The 19,425-nt window shown below is 44.0% G+C and overlaps 1 protein-coding gene across 1 annotated transcript in view; it reads right to left on the bottom strand.

Annotated features, from left to right (window-relative positions):
* The window catches only part of CHM (CHM Rab escort protein), an 89,076-nt gene that overhangs the window by 62,268 nt on the left and 7,383 nt on the right, over positions 1-19,425 (bottom strand). The window contains exons 2-3 of the mRNA XM_070952129.1: positions 13,890-13,956; positions 772-844 (exon numbers count right to left, since the gene is read on the bottom strand). Of these exons, the coding sequence (XP_070808230.1) occupies positions 772-844; positions 13,890-13,956 (140 nt within the window). The remainder of the gene's footprint in view (positions 1-771; positions 845-13,889; positions 13,957-19,425) is intronic.

The raw sequence follows: 19,425 nt of genomic DNA on the forward strand, positions 1-19,425 counted from the left end.
CCTCACTGTCGGAATCAGCTACGAGCTGCACAGGCCACGGATGGGCCACAAGACCAACCCAAATTGGATCCTCCAACATTATCCTGGAATATGATAGTTTCGCCTTCATTCATAATTTTTTTTTCTATTTTGCAAAAAAAAAAAAAAAAAATCCCTAAGGAAAATAGCACAACACTTGTTCCACTGGTTTGCAGTGTGATGTTGGAAGGGTTCTCGAGATAGGCAGAAAAAGGCCTCAGTCTTGCATAATGACCACAGGTTGCCAAATCTATCCTTACATGCTGTTTTCACTGAGCGAATCGATCAACTGGTCCCTTCCTGGTGGAATTTAATCTAAGCAGAGATATTAAAATAATTTAAAATTAGGAGGTGGGAACAGAGTACGTCTCCTTTTCTTCCCACCTGTGTTAGAATTCTCAACTTTGGCTCCTACAAAAAAAGGAAAACAGGCCCGGAAGACTTACGTTTAAATTAAAACTAATGCTTCAACAAAAACAATACCATGTTTCCCCGAAAATAAGACCAGGTCTTATATTAATTTTTGATCCAAAAGACGCATTAGGGCTTATTTTCTGGTTGGGTCTTATTTTTGAGGAAATACGGTACTAAATGCATCCATCTGGCTGACAATCTTAACTGGGGCTTATTTTGGGGGTAGGGCTTATATTACGAGCATCCTGAAAAATCATGCTAGGTCTTATTTTCCGTTGGGGTCTTATTTTCAGGGAAACAGGGTAGAATTTGAGATAAAACAATAAAGCTGCTCCTTACTTGGTTTTCTTTTATCCAGGACAATAATCCCGAGAAGCTAAAACTTGCCCAATTTCCTCCATAGTAATTTCTCCTGTGGCAGCAGAGCGGAGAAGGAAAGAAGAAAAGAAAAAGAAGAAGAAAAACGGTCAGCAATTTCCTTATTGGAAGGATTTCAGTTATAGAGAAAGATGTCCCAGAAAAGAGACTTTCGCACGTCTCTATGAATAAAGAGAATAATAAGTATACAAACCAATTCCAACCAGCAAAAATCCCTCTTCCCTTTTCCATTTAGTCACCATAGTTGCCGTTTAAAAGTAGGATATAATTTCTTATAGGCAGTGTATTCAGCGACAAAGTTTTGATTAGGAGCGTAAGCATAATTGACCCTCACATTTACACCTTTACTATTTATTACATTTTTATGCCACCCACCTCCTCTACAAGGTGACTCAGGGTGGCGAATAATAAATCATCATCTCATTTTAATGACGCCATAATCCCTTGAGGGGTGGAGTCTGGGCAACCAAATGGAGCTGAGTGTATACTGGCCGAATGCCCTTCCTGTTGCTAATACAGAGTTTTTTTCAGCAGATATATTCGCATTGTGCCCAAAGAGAGAAATATCTGTCCCTACCTTGGATCAAACTCACAACCTCTAGGCCACGGCACCACTCTGGCGAATAATAAATAATAATAATTTAATAAATAATAATTTACATCTTTAACTGAAGTTGTACAGGTAGTCGTCGACTTACAACAGTTCATTAAGTGACCGTTCGAAGTTATAACAGCACTGAAAAAAGTGACTTATGACCATTTTTCACACTTACGACCGTTGCAGCATTCCCATAGTCACATGATCAAAATTCAGATGCTTGGCAACTGGTTCGTATTTATGACTGTTGCAGTATCCCGGGGTCATGTGATTCCCCTTTTGCGACCTTCTGCCAAGCAGTCAATGGGGACACCGGGTTCACTAACAACTATGTTGGTAACTTAACAACTGCGGTGATTCGTTTAACAATTGTGGCAAGAAAGGTTGTAAAATGATTCAAAATTCACCTAACAACTGTCTTCCTCAGCAAAAAACATTTTGGGCTCAATTGTGGTCATAAGTCGAGAACTACCTGTAGTAACATCTGCAATGAGTTGAAAACCAAACTGGAGCCCTACAAGAACAGGACCAAATCAAAGGAGTCAAAAAGCATTTTTACAATAGCAAAACGCACGCACACACAGACACAAAGAGAGAGAGATCCGTCTATTTGAAAACTTTCTTTGGGGAATTTGATAATTATATGGGAAGGTAATGAGGATTTAAAGCTGACCAGCCGCTGTAAAGATGATGAACTGGGGATGAGTCAGCAGGGGTATTGCCCCTTTAAGAAGCTGTCAATATAAGGGAGGCCATCAGAGGGCGTCTCTCTCTCTCTCCTTGTGTATCTCTCTCCTAGTCATGTTCTATCTGCGTTGTACCTCTCCGTGTAGAGTTGAAGATTGATTGACTGCCTGGTGTGTGCCTACCATGTGTATATCTGTATATAGAAGTCCTGTATATAAACCACTACCATGTTTTCCCAAAAATAAAACCCTGTCTTATATTTTTTGAACCCTAAAATAAGCGCTTGGCCTTATTTTTTGGGAGGTCTTATTATTTTGGGGTGCATGGAGCAAGACGGGGCTCCTCTTGCAGTCTTACCTGATTTCCAGCTCTGTCTCCCTAACCCTAACTAAAGGAAATGGCAGGGGCCGGCTGTGCATGCGTTTAAATATTTTTGGGGAGGGTTTATTTTGGGGGGGAGGCTTATTTTAGCGCATTTTATTTTATTTTATTTTATTTTATTTTATTTATTTTATTTATTTTATTTATTTTATTTTATTTTATTTTATTTTATTTTATTTTATTTTATTTTATTTTATTTTATTTTATTTTATTTTATTTTATTTTATTTTATTTTATTTTATTTTATTTTATTTAGCGCACCTTATTTTAGGGTTTTTTCAGCTTCTGGTTATCGTCCTGACATATTTCAAAGCTCATCAAGGCTTCGAGGAGTCAGGCTAGCCGCTAATCGCAATTCAAGCAATAGATCTCCACTAAGCCTCTGGTCTCCGATCCAAAGGAGACCTTCATAAATGTCGGGATTTTAGAAAAGTGTCATCGATAGAAACGCAAGAGCAGAATTTGCAGGGGGAAAGCCTAGTTTTTGCCGTGAATGCCAGTTAGGAAAGCCGCCTCTTTCAATGCAGTCATCGCCCTGGGGGAAAAAAAAATGAATCAAAGGCAACGGTCTGGGAAGAAGCGGCTGATGCCTGGTGATTTCTCCAGAGACCTGCTTGCACGTGTCTTTCTCTATTTGATCTCTTTCTGGAGGGAGAAGGAAGGGGGAGAAGAGGAGGTCCGGCTGTCATCCGCGTGAGTTCTCTCTTAACTAGCAAACTTTCTCCTGCATCCGCGTTTAAAAGCAAGGATGTACAAAGTCATCTGCATCAAATCGTAGAAGTTCCAACTAACCGTCTGGATGAAGCTGTTATTACAGTGTTAGTTTTGCTCATCATCGACACTCTCCAGGGATGTCAAACTGGCGGCCCGCGGGTCGGATGCGTCACCCAGTTCCGCGAAGGGGGAAAATGTGGCGGAACGTTACGTGACGGCAACGGCTCCTCCACGCAGCTCGTTTTCAGCAGGCAGAGTGCTGCAGGAGGCCATGGAGGGCGAAAAACGAGGCGCGGGGGAACCGCATGTGCCTCCCCTGTGCCCCATTTTGGCCAGTAAAGAGTTGCAGGAGGCCGTTCAGGCCAAAAACAGGACAGAGGGGGCCGTGGGCGGCCCCCTGTGCCTCATTTTGGCCAGCAGGGTGCTGCAGGAGGCATCTGTCCCTTCTACCACCACCCCCCAACCAGCCCGTGGAGAGCTACAATGCTGATCCAGCCCTCAAAGAAATCCAGTTTGACATCCCTGAATTAAAGGGACATGTTTGCTTCCAGCTTGAGTTTCTGATTCCTGATAGCACATTCCTCCAAAATATGTCCCAGTGTGATCCGGGTTTCGATAGAAAGGAGATAGGGATGAGGAAAAAAAAAACTTTAAAAAGAAAAAGAATTTCAATGTCCTTATAGGAGACTGTAATGGCATGGCTTTATTGACCATTTGGGTCCCAATTCAAATTCATCAGTTGGAGGCAGAGATAATTCCAAGACCTAAAAGATAATGGCTTTCTTGCTTTTAACAAGCCGTGTCAGGCAAATCCATCCACGTTTATTTAGTAAACAATGATTAAACACTCACGGCTTAGTATAATATGAGAAATCAGCCACTAATTCCAATCATTAATTGTAATGTCTTACTTCAATAGGAACAAGATAGATTAAAACCAAACCAAAGTTTCTCCTACCACAATGACTAACTTAAGTTTTGCTCTTAAGGCTTACCAATAATACTTCCATTATAGCTCTACCAAAGTCTCTGAAATGCCTGAGCTTTGATCAATTAATTGAAAAATCAACTGAAAAATGATGCCTTACTGACAAAAAAGTGTTGAAGAATAAACCGAATTTTATTGCTAGATAGAAGTTGGGGAAGTTAAGGAAATAAATTGCTCTCCTGTTTCCTTTTTTCCCTGCCATCAAAGCAACCCAACTGATGGCTAAACAAGAGCAGCGTCCCCCAAAATAAGATTTGCAAAGACGGAAGAGAGGTGACTGGGGAGGAAAATCTTCACGCATACACAAATTGCTTCCCCCGACTAAATTTCCATTCAAACTTTTGCAACTTCCAAGTTTAAACTCAATGCCAAGCCGGCGTATTCTGAATTGCAAATTACTTTTCTAAATCACTTAGCATCCATCCTTGAAATTCCACATGTCAACAGCTCATTAATACCTACAGTAAATGTAGCTCTCTGAAAAAGAACCAAAGGTTGGTGGGTTTTTTTTTTTTTAACGTTTTATTGAGACGGATAGCTAAAGAAAGCCTCCTTCAATTACAATTTGGCAGAAGCTAACTTTGGTTTTAAAACACGATTATAGGAATTTATGACCGGGCTACAATGGAAGTGACTATTTTGAATATGATTAGCGGTCCGGAGAAGGAAGAGGCTGGGGATGGTGTTTATAAATCAACAGAGGTGCTGCTCAATGGTTTATAATGGTTCACTTCAGATCATCCACCATCATCACCTAAGTGGTATATTATGATAAACACAAAACAGTGGTGGGAGATTAAAAGTGATAAGATTCTCCCGGGGTAATGAATCCAAGCAGCGTTGGCACCAAAAAGTAGATCAAAAGTTTCCTTTGACGCTCAAGTTTCTTTCACCTACCCGCATAAGTGCTCCATCTAATTCAGGGGTGAAATGCTCCCGGTTCGGACCGGATCACCCGATCCGGTAGCGATGGAGGCGGGTGGTTCGGAGAACCGGTAGCAAAAATCCCTGGCCCCCCCGTGCCCAGCTGAGCCGCACAATCATCAGAAGCTTTTTTTTAACTTTTAAAAGCATTTTTTCTACAATCTCTTTGGCCAAAAAAAATGCTTTTAAAAGTAAACCTCGCCGAAGAGGTTGTAGAAAAAATGGTTTTAAAAGTTAAAAAAAAAATTGGCCACGCCCACCCAATCACATTATCCCCCCCCCCACCAAGCCATGCCCACAGAACTGGTAGTAACAAATTTTAGATTTCACCACTGATCTAATTCCCATCAGAAAGTAAAGGTAGTCCTTGACTTACAACAGTTCATTGAGTGACCATTCAACAGCACTGAAAAAAAGCGACTTATGACCATTTTTTCACACTGACGACCACTGCAGCATCCCCATGCTCACGTGATCAAAAGCCAGATGCTTGGCAATTGAGTCATACTTATGACGGCTGCCCTGTCCCGGGGTCACGTGATTCCCCTTTTGCGGCCTTCTAAGAAGCAAGGTCAATGCGGAAGCCAGATTCACTTAACAACCGTGTGTAACGGACTTAATAACGGCAATGTTTCACTTAACAAATGTGGCAAGAAAGTTCGTTAAGATGGGGGCAAAACTCAAGTGTCTCACTTAGCAACAGAAATGTTGGGCTCAATTGTTGTCGTAAGCCGAGGACTACCTGGGGAAGATTTAAAGTTTACCCAGCACCAATAAAGAGCAGATTTATAAGGAGAGAGGGACAATATTCAGATTCTCCATCTCATATGCTGCTCGCCTAAAAAACCCATGCAAAATTGATGGATTTAAATTTTGAGAGGTAAATCCGGTAGCAGTTTCTACCTTTTCTTTAACTAAATTTTAGTTGCATCCTCTTCTCTTGGGAGTTGTATTTCTGGAGAAGTGGGGGGTTGGGGGGAGAACAATTATTTCAAAGTGATGGAATTGCTTGCAGAAGGAACAGCTGAAGGCTTGTGAATTAAATGAAAGCAAGAACCTTTTTCCCATTCTGGTTTTGGGAAGTGCAAATATGTATAACTGTTATAACAGGGGAATAAGGGAGCGAGCAACCTTTATATAAATATTGTACCTAACCCTATTAATAGAGAAAAATAAACTGTTAAGCTTAGCACAATTTAAAGCTTAACACTTTTTTCTTCCCAACGCTGAGAACAAGAAGTGTTAGGAATGGTCGTTGCTTACCTGAACGACCCTTTTATACTCGACGTTCAGACACTCCTCAGTCTGGGTTATGATCACTCCTATTTGCACTGCTGAGTGTCAATCAAATCCCTCTGGAGCTGCATCCACCTCACTTCCTGCTTCCTCCTCAGACTTTTCACGAAGACAACTTGGCTCAATAGCAGCAGGATCGACCATTAGAAACTCCATCAGGTAGACACACAGGAAGCAGACAGCTACAGAGGGAGAAAAAGCAGACCTCCACCAAAGCCAGGCACGGCCAAGAAAAAGGGAGGGACGGAGTGTCTGAACGTCGAGTATAAAAGGGTCGTTCAGGTAAGCAACGACCATTTTCCTACTCGCCGTTCAGACACTCCTCAGTCTGGGACATACCCAAGTTAGAAAAGAAAGGGGAGGGAATTAAGCCGTAGACTGGCCTTGTGGAGAGATTACAGCCTGTAACACCCTTCTGCCAAAGGCAGCATCTGCCGAAGCAAACTTATCCAGCCTATAGTGACTTACAAAGGATGAAAGGGAAGACCATGTGGCCGCCCGGCAAATATCATCTACCGAAGCCTGGGTAGCCCAAGCCGCAGAGGTTGCGGCGCTACGAGTAGAATGGGGCAATATACCACCCGGGACAGGGGCCTCTCTTAAGTCATAAGCCTTAGAAATACAGGCTTTGAGCCACCTTCCTACTGTAATTGAAGAAACCTTCTGACCCAGGGAAGAGGGAAGGAAGGACACCAACAGAGCCTCAGTCTTTCGAAAAGGAGCAGTCCTTTTAAGATATCTTCTCAATGCCCGTCTCACATCTAGAGTATGCCACCGCTTCTCAGCAGGATGACGCGGGTTCGGGCAAAAGTTAGGCAAGACGAGTTCTTGGGCTCGATGAAAACGAGTATTCACTTTGGGAACAAAAGCCGGGTCGAGGCGTAGAACAACCCGGTCAGGATAGAAAATGCAGAGATCACTTCTCATGGACAAGGCAGCAATTTCGGATACTCTGCGCGCCGAAGTTATTGCCAACAAAAAGGCCATCTTTAAGGACAAGTAGCGTAGACTGGACGAAGCGATGGGTTCGAACGGTGGACCCGTCAGGGCCTGCAACACCAAGGTAAGGTCCCAAGTGGGGTAGCGGTGAATCGGCGGAGGCCGCAAATTTGAGACCCCTTGGAGGAAGGAACGGATCCTGGGGTCCTGAGACAAAGGAACACGAGAGTCTCCTGACAGGACAGTCGCCAGAGCCGCCACCTGTCGGCGTAGAGTCGCGGGAGCCAAGCCCTTGGAGAATCCCGCATGCAGAAAACACAGAATGTCCGGAACAGAAGCCGTCGTGGGATCTACGTGATGATCCCCACACCATCTCGTGAAGGCAGTCCATGAGGCGTTATAAATACGAATTGTTGATGGCCTTCGAGCTGCCTGAATAATGGAGATAACGTCGTCAGACAGATTGTCCTTGATGAGCTTTATGCGCTCAAATGCCACACGGCTAATCGAAGCCATTCTGGTTCCGGATGACGGATGGCTCCTTGAGTTAGTACTATTTTGTCGGGTGGAATCCTCCATGGTGGCTCGACCGATAAGTTCTTGAGGTCGGCGAACCACTCTCGACGGGGCCAATACGGTGCTACCAGTAGAATGTTCGCCCGTTCGTGAATGACCTTCCGCACGACCTTGGAGATGACAGGAAGGGGAGGGAAGGCATAAAGAAGGCCCCGGGGCCACTGACTCCGAAGAGCATCCAGCCCCTCCGCTGCTGGACATGGATAGCGGGAGAAGAATCTTGGCAATTGCGTGTTCTGAGCCGTCGCAAACAGGTCCACTAGGGGAAGGCCAAACCTCCTGGACAGGTCCTGGAACAAGCCGGGGTCCAACTTCCACTCGGCGTGATCTATTTGGTCTCTGCTGAGCCAATCTGCCTCTCGATTGAGAGTCCCCGAGATGTGTTCGGCTTTTATCGACGAGAGGTGGAGCTCCGCCCATGACAGAAGACGCTCCGCCTCCTGCATTAGTGTCCAGGAGCGGGTCCCCCCTTGTTTGTTGATATGGGCCTTGGTGGCCACATTGTCCGTTAGAATCAGAAGGTCCTGGCGATATACAAGGCGTTTGAAGTGAATCAGGGCGAGTCGGACCGCTCTGAGCTCTAGCCAATTTATATTGTGCAGCTTTTCCGCCAACGACCAGGCACCTTGGGCTAGCTGACGGTCGAGGTGAGCCCCCCAGCCTCGCAGACTTGCGTCCGTGGTCAACACCATCCGAGCTGGTTCCAGAAAGGGGGAACCCTTGTTGAGGGCCGGAGACAGCCACCACCTCAGGGAAAGGCGAACGGGAGCTGGAACCTTTACCTTGAGAAGAGACTCCGCTCGACCTTGTCTCTGGTAAGGGAGCAGGAACCATTGTAGGCGACGAAGATGGAAACGCGCCCACGGAACAATGTCTATGCAAGATATCAACTTTCCCAGAAGCTGGGAGAGAGACAGTAAGGTCACAGTTCGGCGTAGTAAGACTTGAGATGTCAGTTCCCGAATGCTGGCTTGTCTGTCGGGAGATAGGGAGACCACACACAGCGTCGAATCTATCGTTGCTCCGAGATGTAGGATACTCGATGTGGGAACGAGATGGCTTTTGGCAAGATTCAAAGTGAACCCGTGGTCTTGAAGGGACTGAAGTACTAGCTCCCGGTCCTGGGTCGCCTGGTCGGGAGAAGACGACAGGATCAAAATGTCGTCGAGGTAACATGCCAGACGAACCGGAACCTCTCTGAGCGACGCCGCTACTGCTGCTAGCAACTTTGTAAACGTCCTCGGAGCGGACGAAAGGCCGAATGGCATAGCCCGATATTGAAAATGGTGGTCTCCAAACGCAAACCGGAGGAACTTCCTGTGCGACTGATGAATGGGGACGTGCAAGTACGCTTCCTTTAGATCTACAGATTGCATCAGATCTCCCCGACGAATGCAACCCAGCAGAGACTTGAGGGAATGCATTTTGAACCGACGGTACAAGATGTGTTGATTGAGACGTCGAAGGTTCAAAATGCCTCTCCAATCGCCCGAGGATTTCGGTACCAGGAATAGTGTTGAGTAAAAGCCGGTTTTGAGTTGACCCAACGGAACCTGTTCTATGGCCTGGATTTGCAACAGATGGTGAATTTCGAGTAACAGTAGAGATCGCTTCTCCGGCTGAAGAGGCCAAGGGCATTGAAAGTAAAAGTCCTGTGGCATGGTGGTGAATTCCAAACGTAACCCGTCGGTGACAGTTTGGACAATCCAGGCATCCGAGGTGGTAGTTGACCACAGGTGAGAGAATGCCTGGAGCCTGCCCCCGATTGGGACCGGAGGCGGTGAGTCACTTACCGCGCCTGGAAAAACGGCCCGCCGACTGTCTGAAAGGTCGCCTGAAGTTGGATTGTCGGCGACCGCGGTCACGAAAAGGCGCCCTGTCCGAAGTTGACTGGTACTGAGACTGCGAAGATCTGTAGTAAGAGGTGCCCCCGGCGCCTTGCTCCTGTCGAAAGGGCAGTCGATTATAAGGTACATAGCGCCTCTCCTGGCGTCGGAAAGACGTGGGTAACACCTTCTTCTTATCCCTGTTCTCGACCAACACAGAGTCCAGGGATGAACCAAATAAGGCAGGGCCCTTGTAAGGGGCAGCAGTCAAGCGCCATTTGGACTTGGCGTCCGCTCTCCAGTTACGGAGCCACAAGAGACGTCTTGAAGATACAGTCGAAGCTAAGGCCCGGGAAGCGAACTTAACTGCGTCCAAAGACGCGTCAGCCGAATATTCGGCAGCTGCGACCAGTTTGGCCAGGTCCTGCTGTAATCGTGCGTCCTCCGGGGGAAGCCTGTCCTTCAATTGGCGCAACCACACCAGCGATGCCCGATTAAAGAACGATGAAGAGGTTGCAGCACGAATGACCCAAGCCGCCGCTTGGTGTGTTTTACGAAACCCCATTTCGGCTCGTTTGTCCTCAAACTTGAGACCATCCCCAGCCTCACCTACCAGGATGGAAGACGATGTGAGACTCGCCACCGGATCATCAATTGTAGGTAACTGCAGGAGGGCATCCAGCGCAGGGGCCGATGCATAGAGCTTTCGATCAAATGAATTCGGACCCGACAACGAAGCGGGGCGGTCCCAAGGCTTTTGAACCACCTGGCAGAAAAGATCTGGACAGGGAACGAAGTCCTCATCAGGTTGAGGTAGATTGAACAAGTTACTATTGGGGCCAGATGGAGTAGAAGAAGAGGAGCCCTGAAGAGGCGTGGAATCCATATTAGTGGCAGCCTTTGCCTTGCGTAGGAGAGAGCGAAACAGAGAAGGCTTAAATAGACCCGGAAAGGCCGGCTTGTCCTGAATCTCTTCTTCATCCTCTGACATCTCAAAGTCATCTAGGAAATCGTCCTCCCGGGCTGATTCAGGCACAAGGCTATAGGCAACAGATTGCTGTTGATGTTGTGCCCCAGGGGGATGCATGGAAAAGGCAGAAGTAGTAGGGCACGTAGGAGCAGGGAAGGCACCAGTGGCTTGTTGCAACCCCATTTGATACATATGGGACATGGCCTGAGAAAAAAAGGACTGAAAATCCACAGGCTGAGGGAACCCTGGACCCGCTTCAGGACGGAGGCCTGCTGCAGTGGGTGTAAAGGTAGCTTCAGGTCCTGACCTAGAAGCTTGAGAAAAATGGCTTGCAAAACTGGATGAGCGGGACCTGACACTAGCCCTTGACTGATTAGGCACAGAAATTGGAACCCCTTGAGAGGTCGATGGTCCATCCTCCCTCAGACCACTGGCCAATAAATCTACATCATGAGAGGCCGAGGGCTCACAGGTCACCTCGTGGCTTAAGCCTTCAGGAATTGGTCCTTGACCAGGGTCCTGGGCCCGTTGCCTAGCCTTAGCAAACTGCTTTTCTAAAGCCCTATGCCTCCTTTGGGCATCTTTATCTGCTGTGGCAGATTTGGAGGCCTTCACCTGTCTGGAAGCCTTAGATTTCTTTCCCCTAAGTTGTCTAGGGGAAGGCACTGGGGAGGGAGAGGGACTCCTGTCCATATCAGAAGAAAGAGCAACTTCCTCCCTGTCATCCATGACCAATCACCCCAATGAAATAGTCTTTATTGATTAATTGTAAATAGAAACTTATCAATTGTATATATAATTAAATATTAGTAATATGAATTTTAATATATGTATATCTGATATTTATTTTTTTTTTTTTTTTTTAAATAAGTTCAAATAACTATGTACAAGAAAAAACAGGGCTATCAATTATAACTAGGCAACGGCCTTATCTTCTTCTTCTTTTTTTTTTTTTTTTTATTTATTTATATTAATAAATTGAAAGAAATTAAGCAATATGTACTTCCCTGGGACTTTCAGGCACCCTTCTGCGGTAGTTGTAAATTGCAGGTACGATCAGGACAGCGTCCCCACCTGCCGGCAATCTAGCGACCCTGGAAACCAAAGCCCAGGTCGCTATGCCCATGTAGCAGCGAAAAACAGCGGCGATGGTCAGGGCCCAAAATGGCGGCCCGCGAGGCGAATTTCCACAAGTCCTAAGCCAGGCGAAACACAGCGCCTACGGCCGGACTGAAGCTGCAGCAGAACGAAGCAGTCTCAATCTCCCAAAACGGCTGATGAGTATGCCAGCCGGCAGGGACTCAAGCCGATAGATCCGATGGCCGCTAACTCAAACCACGGCCTCGCACAGTGACTGGCAGCAAAATGGCTGCAAATGGCGGCAAATGGCGGTAACAATGATTAGAAACAAACCGCCAGTCAAATCAAGCCGCTAGCGGCGGCCGGAGCCCCGGACCGCCGAATACGCTTTAAACCTCACCCACTGAAGGCAGTCGAAGCGCAGCACTTTAAAGTAATAATAATAAGATATTCAAACAAATCACTATATGGAAAAGTAAAATTAAGAATAAATTTAAAGAGAAATACAGACACTCGATGCTATTGCAATGGCTGAGTGAAAAAGTCTGAGGAGGAAGCAGGAAGTGAGGTGGATGCAGCTCCAGAGGGATTTGATTGACACTCAGCAGTGCAAATAGGAGTGATCATAACCCAGACTGAGGAGTGTCTGAACGGCGAGTAGGAAAATTACACTTTTTTTTTCCCCGTTTAGAAACAAACATACAGAGCTGTCAAATCAACAAATTAGCTTTGCAAATAATGAAGAGCGCTGGCATCCAATTGCTATTTCCTTTCCTGCTACTGGACCAAGGGCCCGCGGGCCGCATCCACCCACCGCGGGGTGCTTAGATCTGGCCCGTGGGGCCACCCTGGAAACAACAAAGGACCGGCCCACGGTGCCTCTGCCAGTGAAAATGGAGCAGCCCTCTCGAGCTCCGTTTTCGCTGGCAGAGGGTTCTAGGAGGCAATCACAGCCGAAAACGGAACTCCGGAGCCCATTTTCCCTGGCAGAGTGCTCGGGCCACCACAAGCGCCCCCCCCCCCACGACACAAGGGAAGCGAGGTTGCCAGCAGACACTCTTCAGTTGCTCCTCCCTGCTTTTTATGCCAGCAGAAAAGATGGAACGAACCACAGAAGCTCTTTCTAATGTATGGATCGTTTAACCTACCACACCAATTAATTCTAGCTTGTTCCCACTTGATAACATGAAGGCCAAAGTTGTGGTTTGTTCTTGGCTTTTTCTTTTCTTTTCTTTTCTTTTCTTCTTTTCTTTTTTCTTTTCTTCTTCTCTTCTCTTCTCTTTTTTTCTTTTCTTTTCTTTTCTTTTCTTTTCTTTTCTTTTCTCTTCTCTTTTTCTTTTCTTTTCTTCCCTTTGGAATGAACTGCCCCCGGACATACGCAAGATCTCTGACCTCCGAGTTTTCCGCTGTGCTCTTAAGACCCTGCTCTTCCGACAGGCAGGGCTAGCTTCATAAATTGAGTTTTAAATTTGGAATTCTTAAATTTTTGGGTTTTTAGTTAATTGGCCTTAAATGTAATACTTTTAATAATTTTTTAAATTTAAATTGTGATATTTGTATTGTGTTTTTACCTGGCTGTACACCGCCCCGAGTCCTTCGGGAGAGGAGCGGTATAGAAATAAAATTATCTATCTATCTATCTATCTATCTATCTATCTATCTATCTATCTATCTATCTCTTCTTTTTTCTTTTCTTTTTTCCTTTCCTTTCCTTTCTTTTCTTTTCTTTTCTTCTTTTTCTTCTTTTTTCTCTTCTTTTCTTTCTTTCTTTCTCTTTCTTTTTCTTTCTTTCCTTCCTTCCTTTTTCTTTCTCTTCCTTCCTTTTTCCCTCCCTCCCTCCTTCCTTCTTTTTCTTCCTTCCCTTTTCCCTCCCTCCCTCCCTCCCTTCTGGAAGAATCAAGTTAGGATCTCCTCCATTAAGCCAGCCTTTGGTGTCAATGGTTGGTAGGACCTATAGCAGTGTTTCCCAAATGTGAGAACTGTAAGAAGTTTAGACTTCCACTTCAACTTCTGGGAGTTAAAAGTCCACGCATCACGAAGTTTCCCAAGGTTGGGAAACGCTGACCTATAGCCACAATGTACATTGATGGAAGGACTTACGAATCCACATGAAGAACTCGCTGGCCACTCCTTGCACATGCTGCCGCAATGATAGACTCGGGTAAGCCTATAAAAGAGACAAGGTTTTAATTAAATAAGTTATGATCAAAATATTTTAAGATCCATTTATTTTGAAGAAAGACTGTTCCCCGACCCCAACCCCCAAAATGACCCATTATTATTTTACTCTTCTCTGACACCAACGGAGATAGTTCTACTTTATCTCCAGATTAGTTATTGTCTATTCCCTCTTCCATTACTTTCTATGAGAGCTCCTTGGTGCCTTACCTACAGTAGTGGCCAAAATTGTGGAAACCTTTTGGGAAAAGTGTATTTTTGAGGTTTGATGACTAATAACACCACTGTTTTTTGGGAGTTTCAAGATAATCGTATTACACTGCTGGAATGGCCTGGGAATAGCCCAGACCTTAATCGAACTGAAAATCTATGAAGCCGACTAAAGAAACTTGTTAGTCAGAAGTGACCCAGCAATAAAACCCAATTAATAGAAGCAATCCTTCAATCTTGGTTTCACATTATAACAGCTGCAGAACTCAAAGACTTGGTTCACTCCATGGGAAGACATTGTAAGGCTGTAATTCATGCTAAAGGTTGCCCAACTAAGTATTAACTGACATGGTGATCAATTTTGTATATCTCATTTTTTCTATAGTGATAATTTTTGTACAGTATATCTCATTTTTCCTATGTGTTTCACTTTTCTGCTTTATACGGTAACTGCTATTCTAATAGCAAATCCTTCATAAAAGTTATTGCATTACATTCTTGATTAAATTATCTTTCCATTGATATATATATAATTTTATGGTACTACTCCAAAAAAAAGGGATGTTATTAGCTAGTTTTAAAAAATACACTTTTCCCAAAAGGTTCCCACAGTTTTGGCCACTACTGTAGTTTGAGTAATGAAATGTCTCCAAGAAAACAAGAAAGCCCCCATTTCAACCCTGAGCTACAAATATTCTCCTTCATTGGTACTTTCTATTAGAGATTCCTTTCCAAAAGGAATCTTGCAGTTCTTATTTCCTTGATCTTCCCTCAGATATGTAGGGATTCTCTCTCATCAGGCTCCTAGAATTCCTGGTTCCTCATCTCTAGACATTCCTTTTGGTATCTCAAAATGTAGAGAAGCGAATCGTTATTTGGTTATTGCTTTCTGTCCTTTCTTATTCACCCAGTATCACTATTGTGAGCTTTGATCTAGATCAGTGTTTCTCTTTTTTTCCCCGTTTTAAAAACAAACTTTATTAAATTTAAAAAAGAATAAAATTATATAAAACATTCACAACCTTAAAATACAATCAACAATATCAACAAACAACACACAAAGTATATATAATGTATATAAGTACACATATATACAAACCTAATTTTCCCTTTTTTTTCTCCTTAATGACGGTGTATAATTATTACTTTTAATTCCATACTAAACTTTGACTTTACTTTCTTTTCCATTGGTTTATCCACTCATACCAACTGTCCCATATCTTAAAATACCTTCAGTCTTCCCTATCTTTCAATTTCAACGTTAGTCTATCCATTTCTGCACATGTGTAAATTTTTTGAATTATTTGCTGCTCCGATGGCAATTGATCTGTTTTCCAAACTTGTGCTAGGGCTAACCTAGCTGCCGTAATTATATGTAATATTAGGTACTTTTTTTTCCTTTCTAATGTTTTGTTTAATCATTCCTAACAAAAAAATGTCTGGTTCTAACTCAATATCCTCCGCAATTATTTCTGATATCCAAATTTTTATTTTTATCCAATATTTCTTAATTTTTGGGCAAAGCCACCAGACATGGAAGAAGGTTCCCTGATGCTCCCCTCAATGAAATCGAGTTTGACACCCCTGGTTTAGATCAGTGTTTCTCAACATTAGCCGTTTTAAGGTGTGTGGACTCCAAGTCCCAGAATTCCGCAGCCAGCATTGCCGGGCTGCCTGGAGAATTCTGGGAGTTGAATTCCACCTGTATTAAAATAGCCAAGGTTGAGGAACACTGCTCTAAACCAGGATTGTCAAACTCGATTTCATTGAGGGCAGCATCAGGGTTGTGTTTTGACCTCGGGGAGCCAGGGTGGGCATGGCCAGGGTAGGTGTGGTCAAGGTAGGCATGGCCAGCTCAACATCCTGCAGCCCTCTGCCATTGAAAGCGGAGGCCAGGAGGGCCGGCAGAGGCACTATGGGCCGGTCCTTCGCTGTTTTCAGGGCAGCACCAAGGACCAGATCTAAGCATCCCACAGGGCAGATCCAGCTTGTGGGCCTTGAGTTTGACATTCCCTGCTCTAGACGATGGGCTTAGGGTATGTTAGCATTGATATATATATTTTGAAGGGCAAAATATATATGCCAAAGTTAAAATAAAAAATCAATCAATCAATCAATAGCAAATAAATAAAGCAGATCCGCAGGCCTAAAACCTTGCCAGTTTTGTTTTAACAAATTGGGATTCAGAGCAACTAAACGGCAGTAAGCGGTCCTTAATCCTTTTACCTGGGAGAGGATACAACTTCAAATGATTCACACATCAGAATTCAATATCTAGAATATCACCTGAAGCAATAAAAGGCAATATGTGGAATACTGCTGGAGGCAATAAAAGGAAAGTGCTTCACAGTAAAAAAGAAAAGACATTGATCAGAGGCAGTTAGACATCAAGTTGTAGGATGCGGTGTGTAACTAGAATTTCAAAGATTATCCACCTTGGTACAAATAAATCCCTGCGAGAAAGAGACAGGGAGAAGAGAGCGTGACAGAACCTAAATAGTAAGGGAAAGGAACCAGTTATCCAGTTCAATGTGAGAACTCCAAAACTGAGCGATTTATATTTACGAAACTGCATAAAAATCTATTCAAAAGTATATCTTGCCCAGTGAAGGACCTTCTTGTCTTTAAGCTAGCCTTTCTCAATAGGCTAGCTTAAACACAAGTTAAGCCTGGAAGGCAGCAGGTTGCAGGAAAAAAAATATGAAACCACTAGGAATCAAACTATTTTCAGTCGATTATAAGTGACTTTCTTGGATTATTTCCAAATGATTCAAGGAAGGAAGTTTGGTACACAACCACTGTGGTTTGTATACTCTGAATTATGATTTAGGACAGTGGTTCTCAACCGGTGGTCCGCGGACCCTCGGAGGGACCCAAGATGACATTACAGGAGGTCCATGAAGGCTAGAAAAAAATGTTAAATCTTGGGGAGTTAAGTCTTGGGGGGGGTCCGTGGTCATGTTCCGTGGCCACAAAAGGTATTTAAAGGGGGCCCGTGGTGAAGAAAAGGTTGAGAATCTTTGGTTTAGGATGTTGTGCAAACTCAGCAACTGTGTCCCCAAAAATAAGACCTCCCCAGATAATAAGCCCAATCGGGCTTTTGAGCACATGCGCTAAAATAAGACCCCTGCCCCGAAAATAAGCTCTCCCCGAAAATATTTAAACGCATGCACAGCCAGTCCCTGCCATTTCCTCTAGTTAGGGTTAGGGAGACAGAGCTGGAAATCAGGTAAGACGGCAAGAGGAGCCCCGTCTTGCTCCATGCGCCCCAAAATAATAAGACCTCCTCGAAAATAAGGCCGAGGGCTTATTTTGGGGTTCAAAAAAATATAAGACAGGGTCTTATTTTCGGGAAAACACAGTATATCAACAAACCACAAGTAAATAACCTATTAGTAAGATTGACGTGCAAACACGGGCACCAAGTCCCCTTCATTCAACTTGAATGAAGACCGGATCTGCTATAAAGAGAAGCATCAACCTAGCATTATTGAGATTTGCAAAACTGCTTATAGATCCTATTCCCTTCTTTGAAAACAAAATGGGTGTTCGTGTGTGGTTGCTGCTAATAACTTGTGGGTTCAAGTGTCTACTTTGTTTTTCTCCTAAAAACAAAATAAGAGAAATCAGGAGGGTGCTAGAAAGCACCCTTGCAGACTATAAAGGGAGTAAGAAGAACCTCTCAGTTTATTATTATTTGTAGTAAGTACCATATTTTTCGGAGTATAAGATGCATCAGACTATAGGACGCACCTACCTATTTTGGTGAGGAAAAGAAAAAGAAATCTGCCTCTGCCTCCCAGCAATTTTGCCTCATTGCAGCAAACAGCAAACAGCCTGCTTTACTTTCATTTTCGTTTTCAGCATAGCTTGATTAGGACAAGAAAAAAAAAATCTGCTCCAGCAATTTACCTCCTTGCAGCAAGCAGCAGAGGCTCACGCAAAACAGCTGAGAGTCGGGAGGCTAATCCAATCAACTTGTGCTAATTAGGCTATCCTAAAGCTGAAACGAGCTGTTTCTTCTTGCTGCAAGGAGGTAACTGCTGGGAGGCAGAGGCCAAAAGGTGGGGGCCAGTGAATGGGCAGGGCTACATTTGGTGTATAAGACGCACCCAAATTTTCACCCCCTTTTAGGGGGGAAAAAGGTGTGTCTTATACTCCAAAAAATACGGTACCTTCTTTGTGGTTGGGTATATCTTCTTGTGAGAATGCCAATGAAACACCCTCAAAACTGTAAATGTGCTTACTTTGTCAAAAATAGTGCTCATCCTTGCATTAAAGCAAAGTTCCACTGAGAAAAAAATTCTGGATAACTCGTACTCATTGGTTAATGTTTATGGAGTCCCAGACATTGTGGCTATTCAGCTACCTATAGTTAAACCAAACTGTGATTCAGTATGATATGTAAACTGAAAGAAGGGATGGGTGCCAGGCTACATTCTTGCCTACTTATAACCAGCATATCACAAAAGCCTGAAAGTGGTTTATAAATATCTCTGGCTGTTGAGTATTATATTTATTGCAAAAAATAAAGATCTCTGCATAAAATGCCAAAAGAAATCAACTGGGAGATGTTATAGGAAAGTTTTAACTTTTTTCAACCAAGTCTGAATAAGCGGCAGGAAGTTGCATACATGGAACTATCCAAGGTGCTGAAATTCGACCTCCAGTAAATGCACTTTGTTCTACAGCAGGAGTCTCCAACCTTGGCCACTTTTAAGACTTGTGGACTTCAACTCCCAGACTTCCTTAGCCAGCATAGCTGGCTGGGGAATTCTGGGAGTTGAAGTCCACAAGTCTTAAAAGTGGCCAAGGTTGGAGAACCCTGTTCTGCAGCATCTTGTGGGCACATGGTCAAAATGGGACTACCTTGAGCTATAAATCTTCCTTTGCTCCTTTGCAAAGATTCCTTATATGCAATGCCCCAGGCTCCTCTCTGTATCACGGCTGCCCACCCCAAGGAATCCTAAATACTGTTATTTTACAGTACAAGAAGAAACTGAAATGGGTCCCCTCTTGTGAATGTTAACACCAAGAAAGGGTGTGATTGTTACAACCTGGAGCAATGCTATCAAAACAATGCTTCTTTAACATGGAGAGAGTGCTGTAACAGCTGCTGAGCACACTTGTTTTGTGCAGATTCTGGCTAGAAAATTCTTGAAAATGATCAGTGATATTGATAATCTGGGGGCCAGATAAAGGCCCAATTTAGTATTAGACATTGGAACACAAAATATCAAAGAACTGG

The sequence above is a fragment of the Pituophis catenifer genome, unplaced genomic scaffold, assembly GCF_029215685.1.
Source record: "Pituophis catenifer annectens isolate HBS135680 unplaced genomic scaffold, rPitCat1.0.hap2 SCAF_11, whole genome shotgun sequence".
NCBI lineage: Eukaryota > Metazoa > Chordata > Lepidosauria > Squamata > Colubridae > Pituophis > Pituophis catenifer.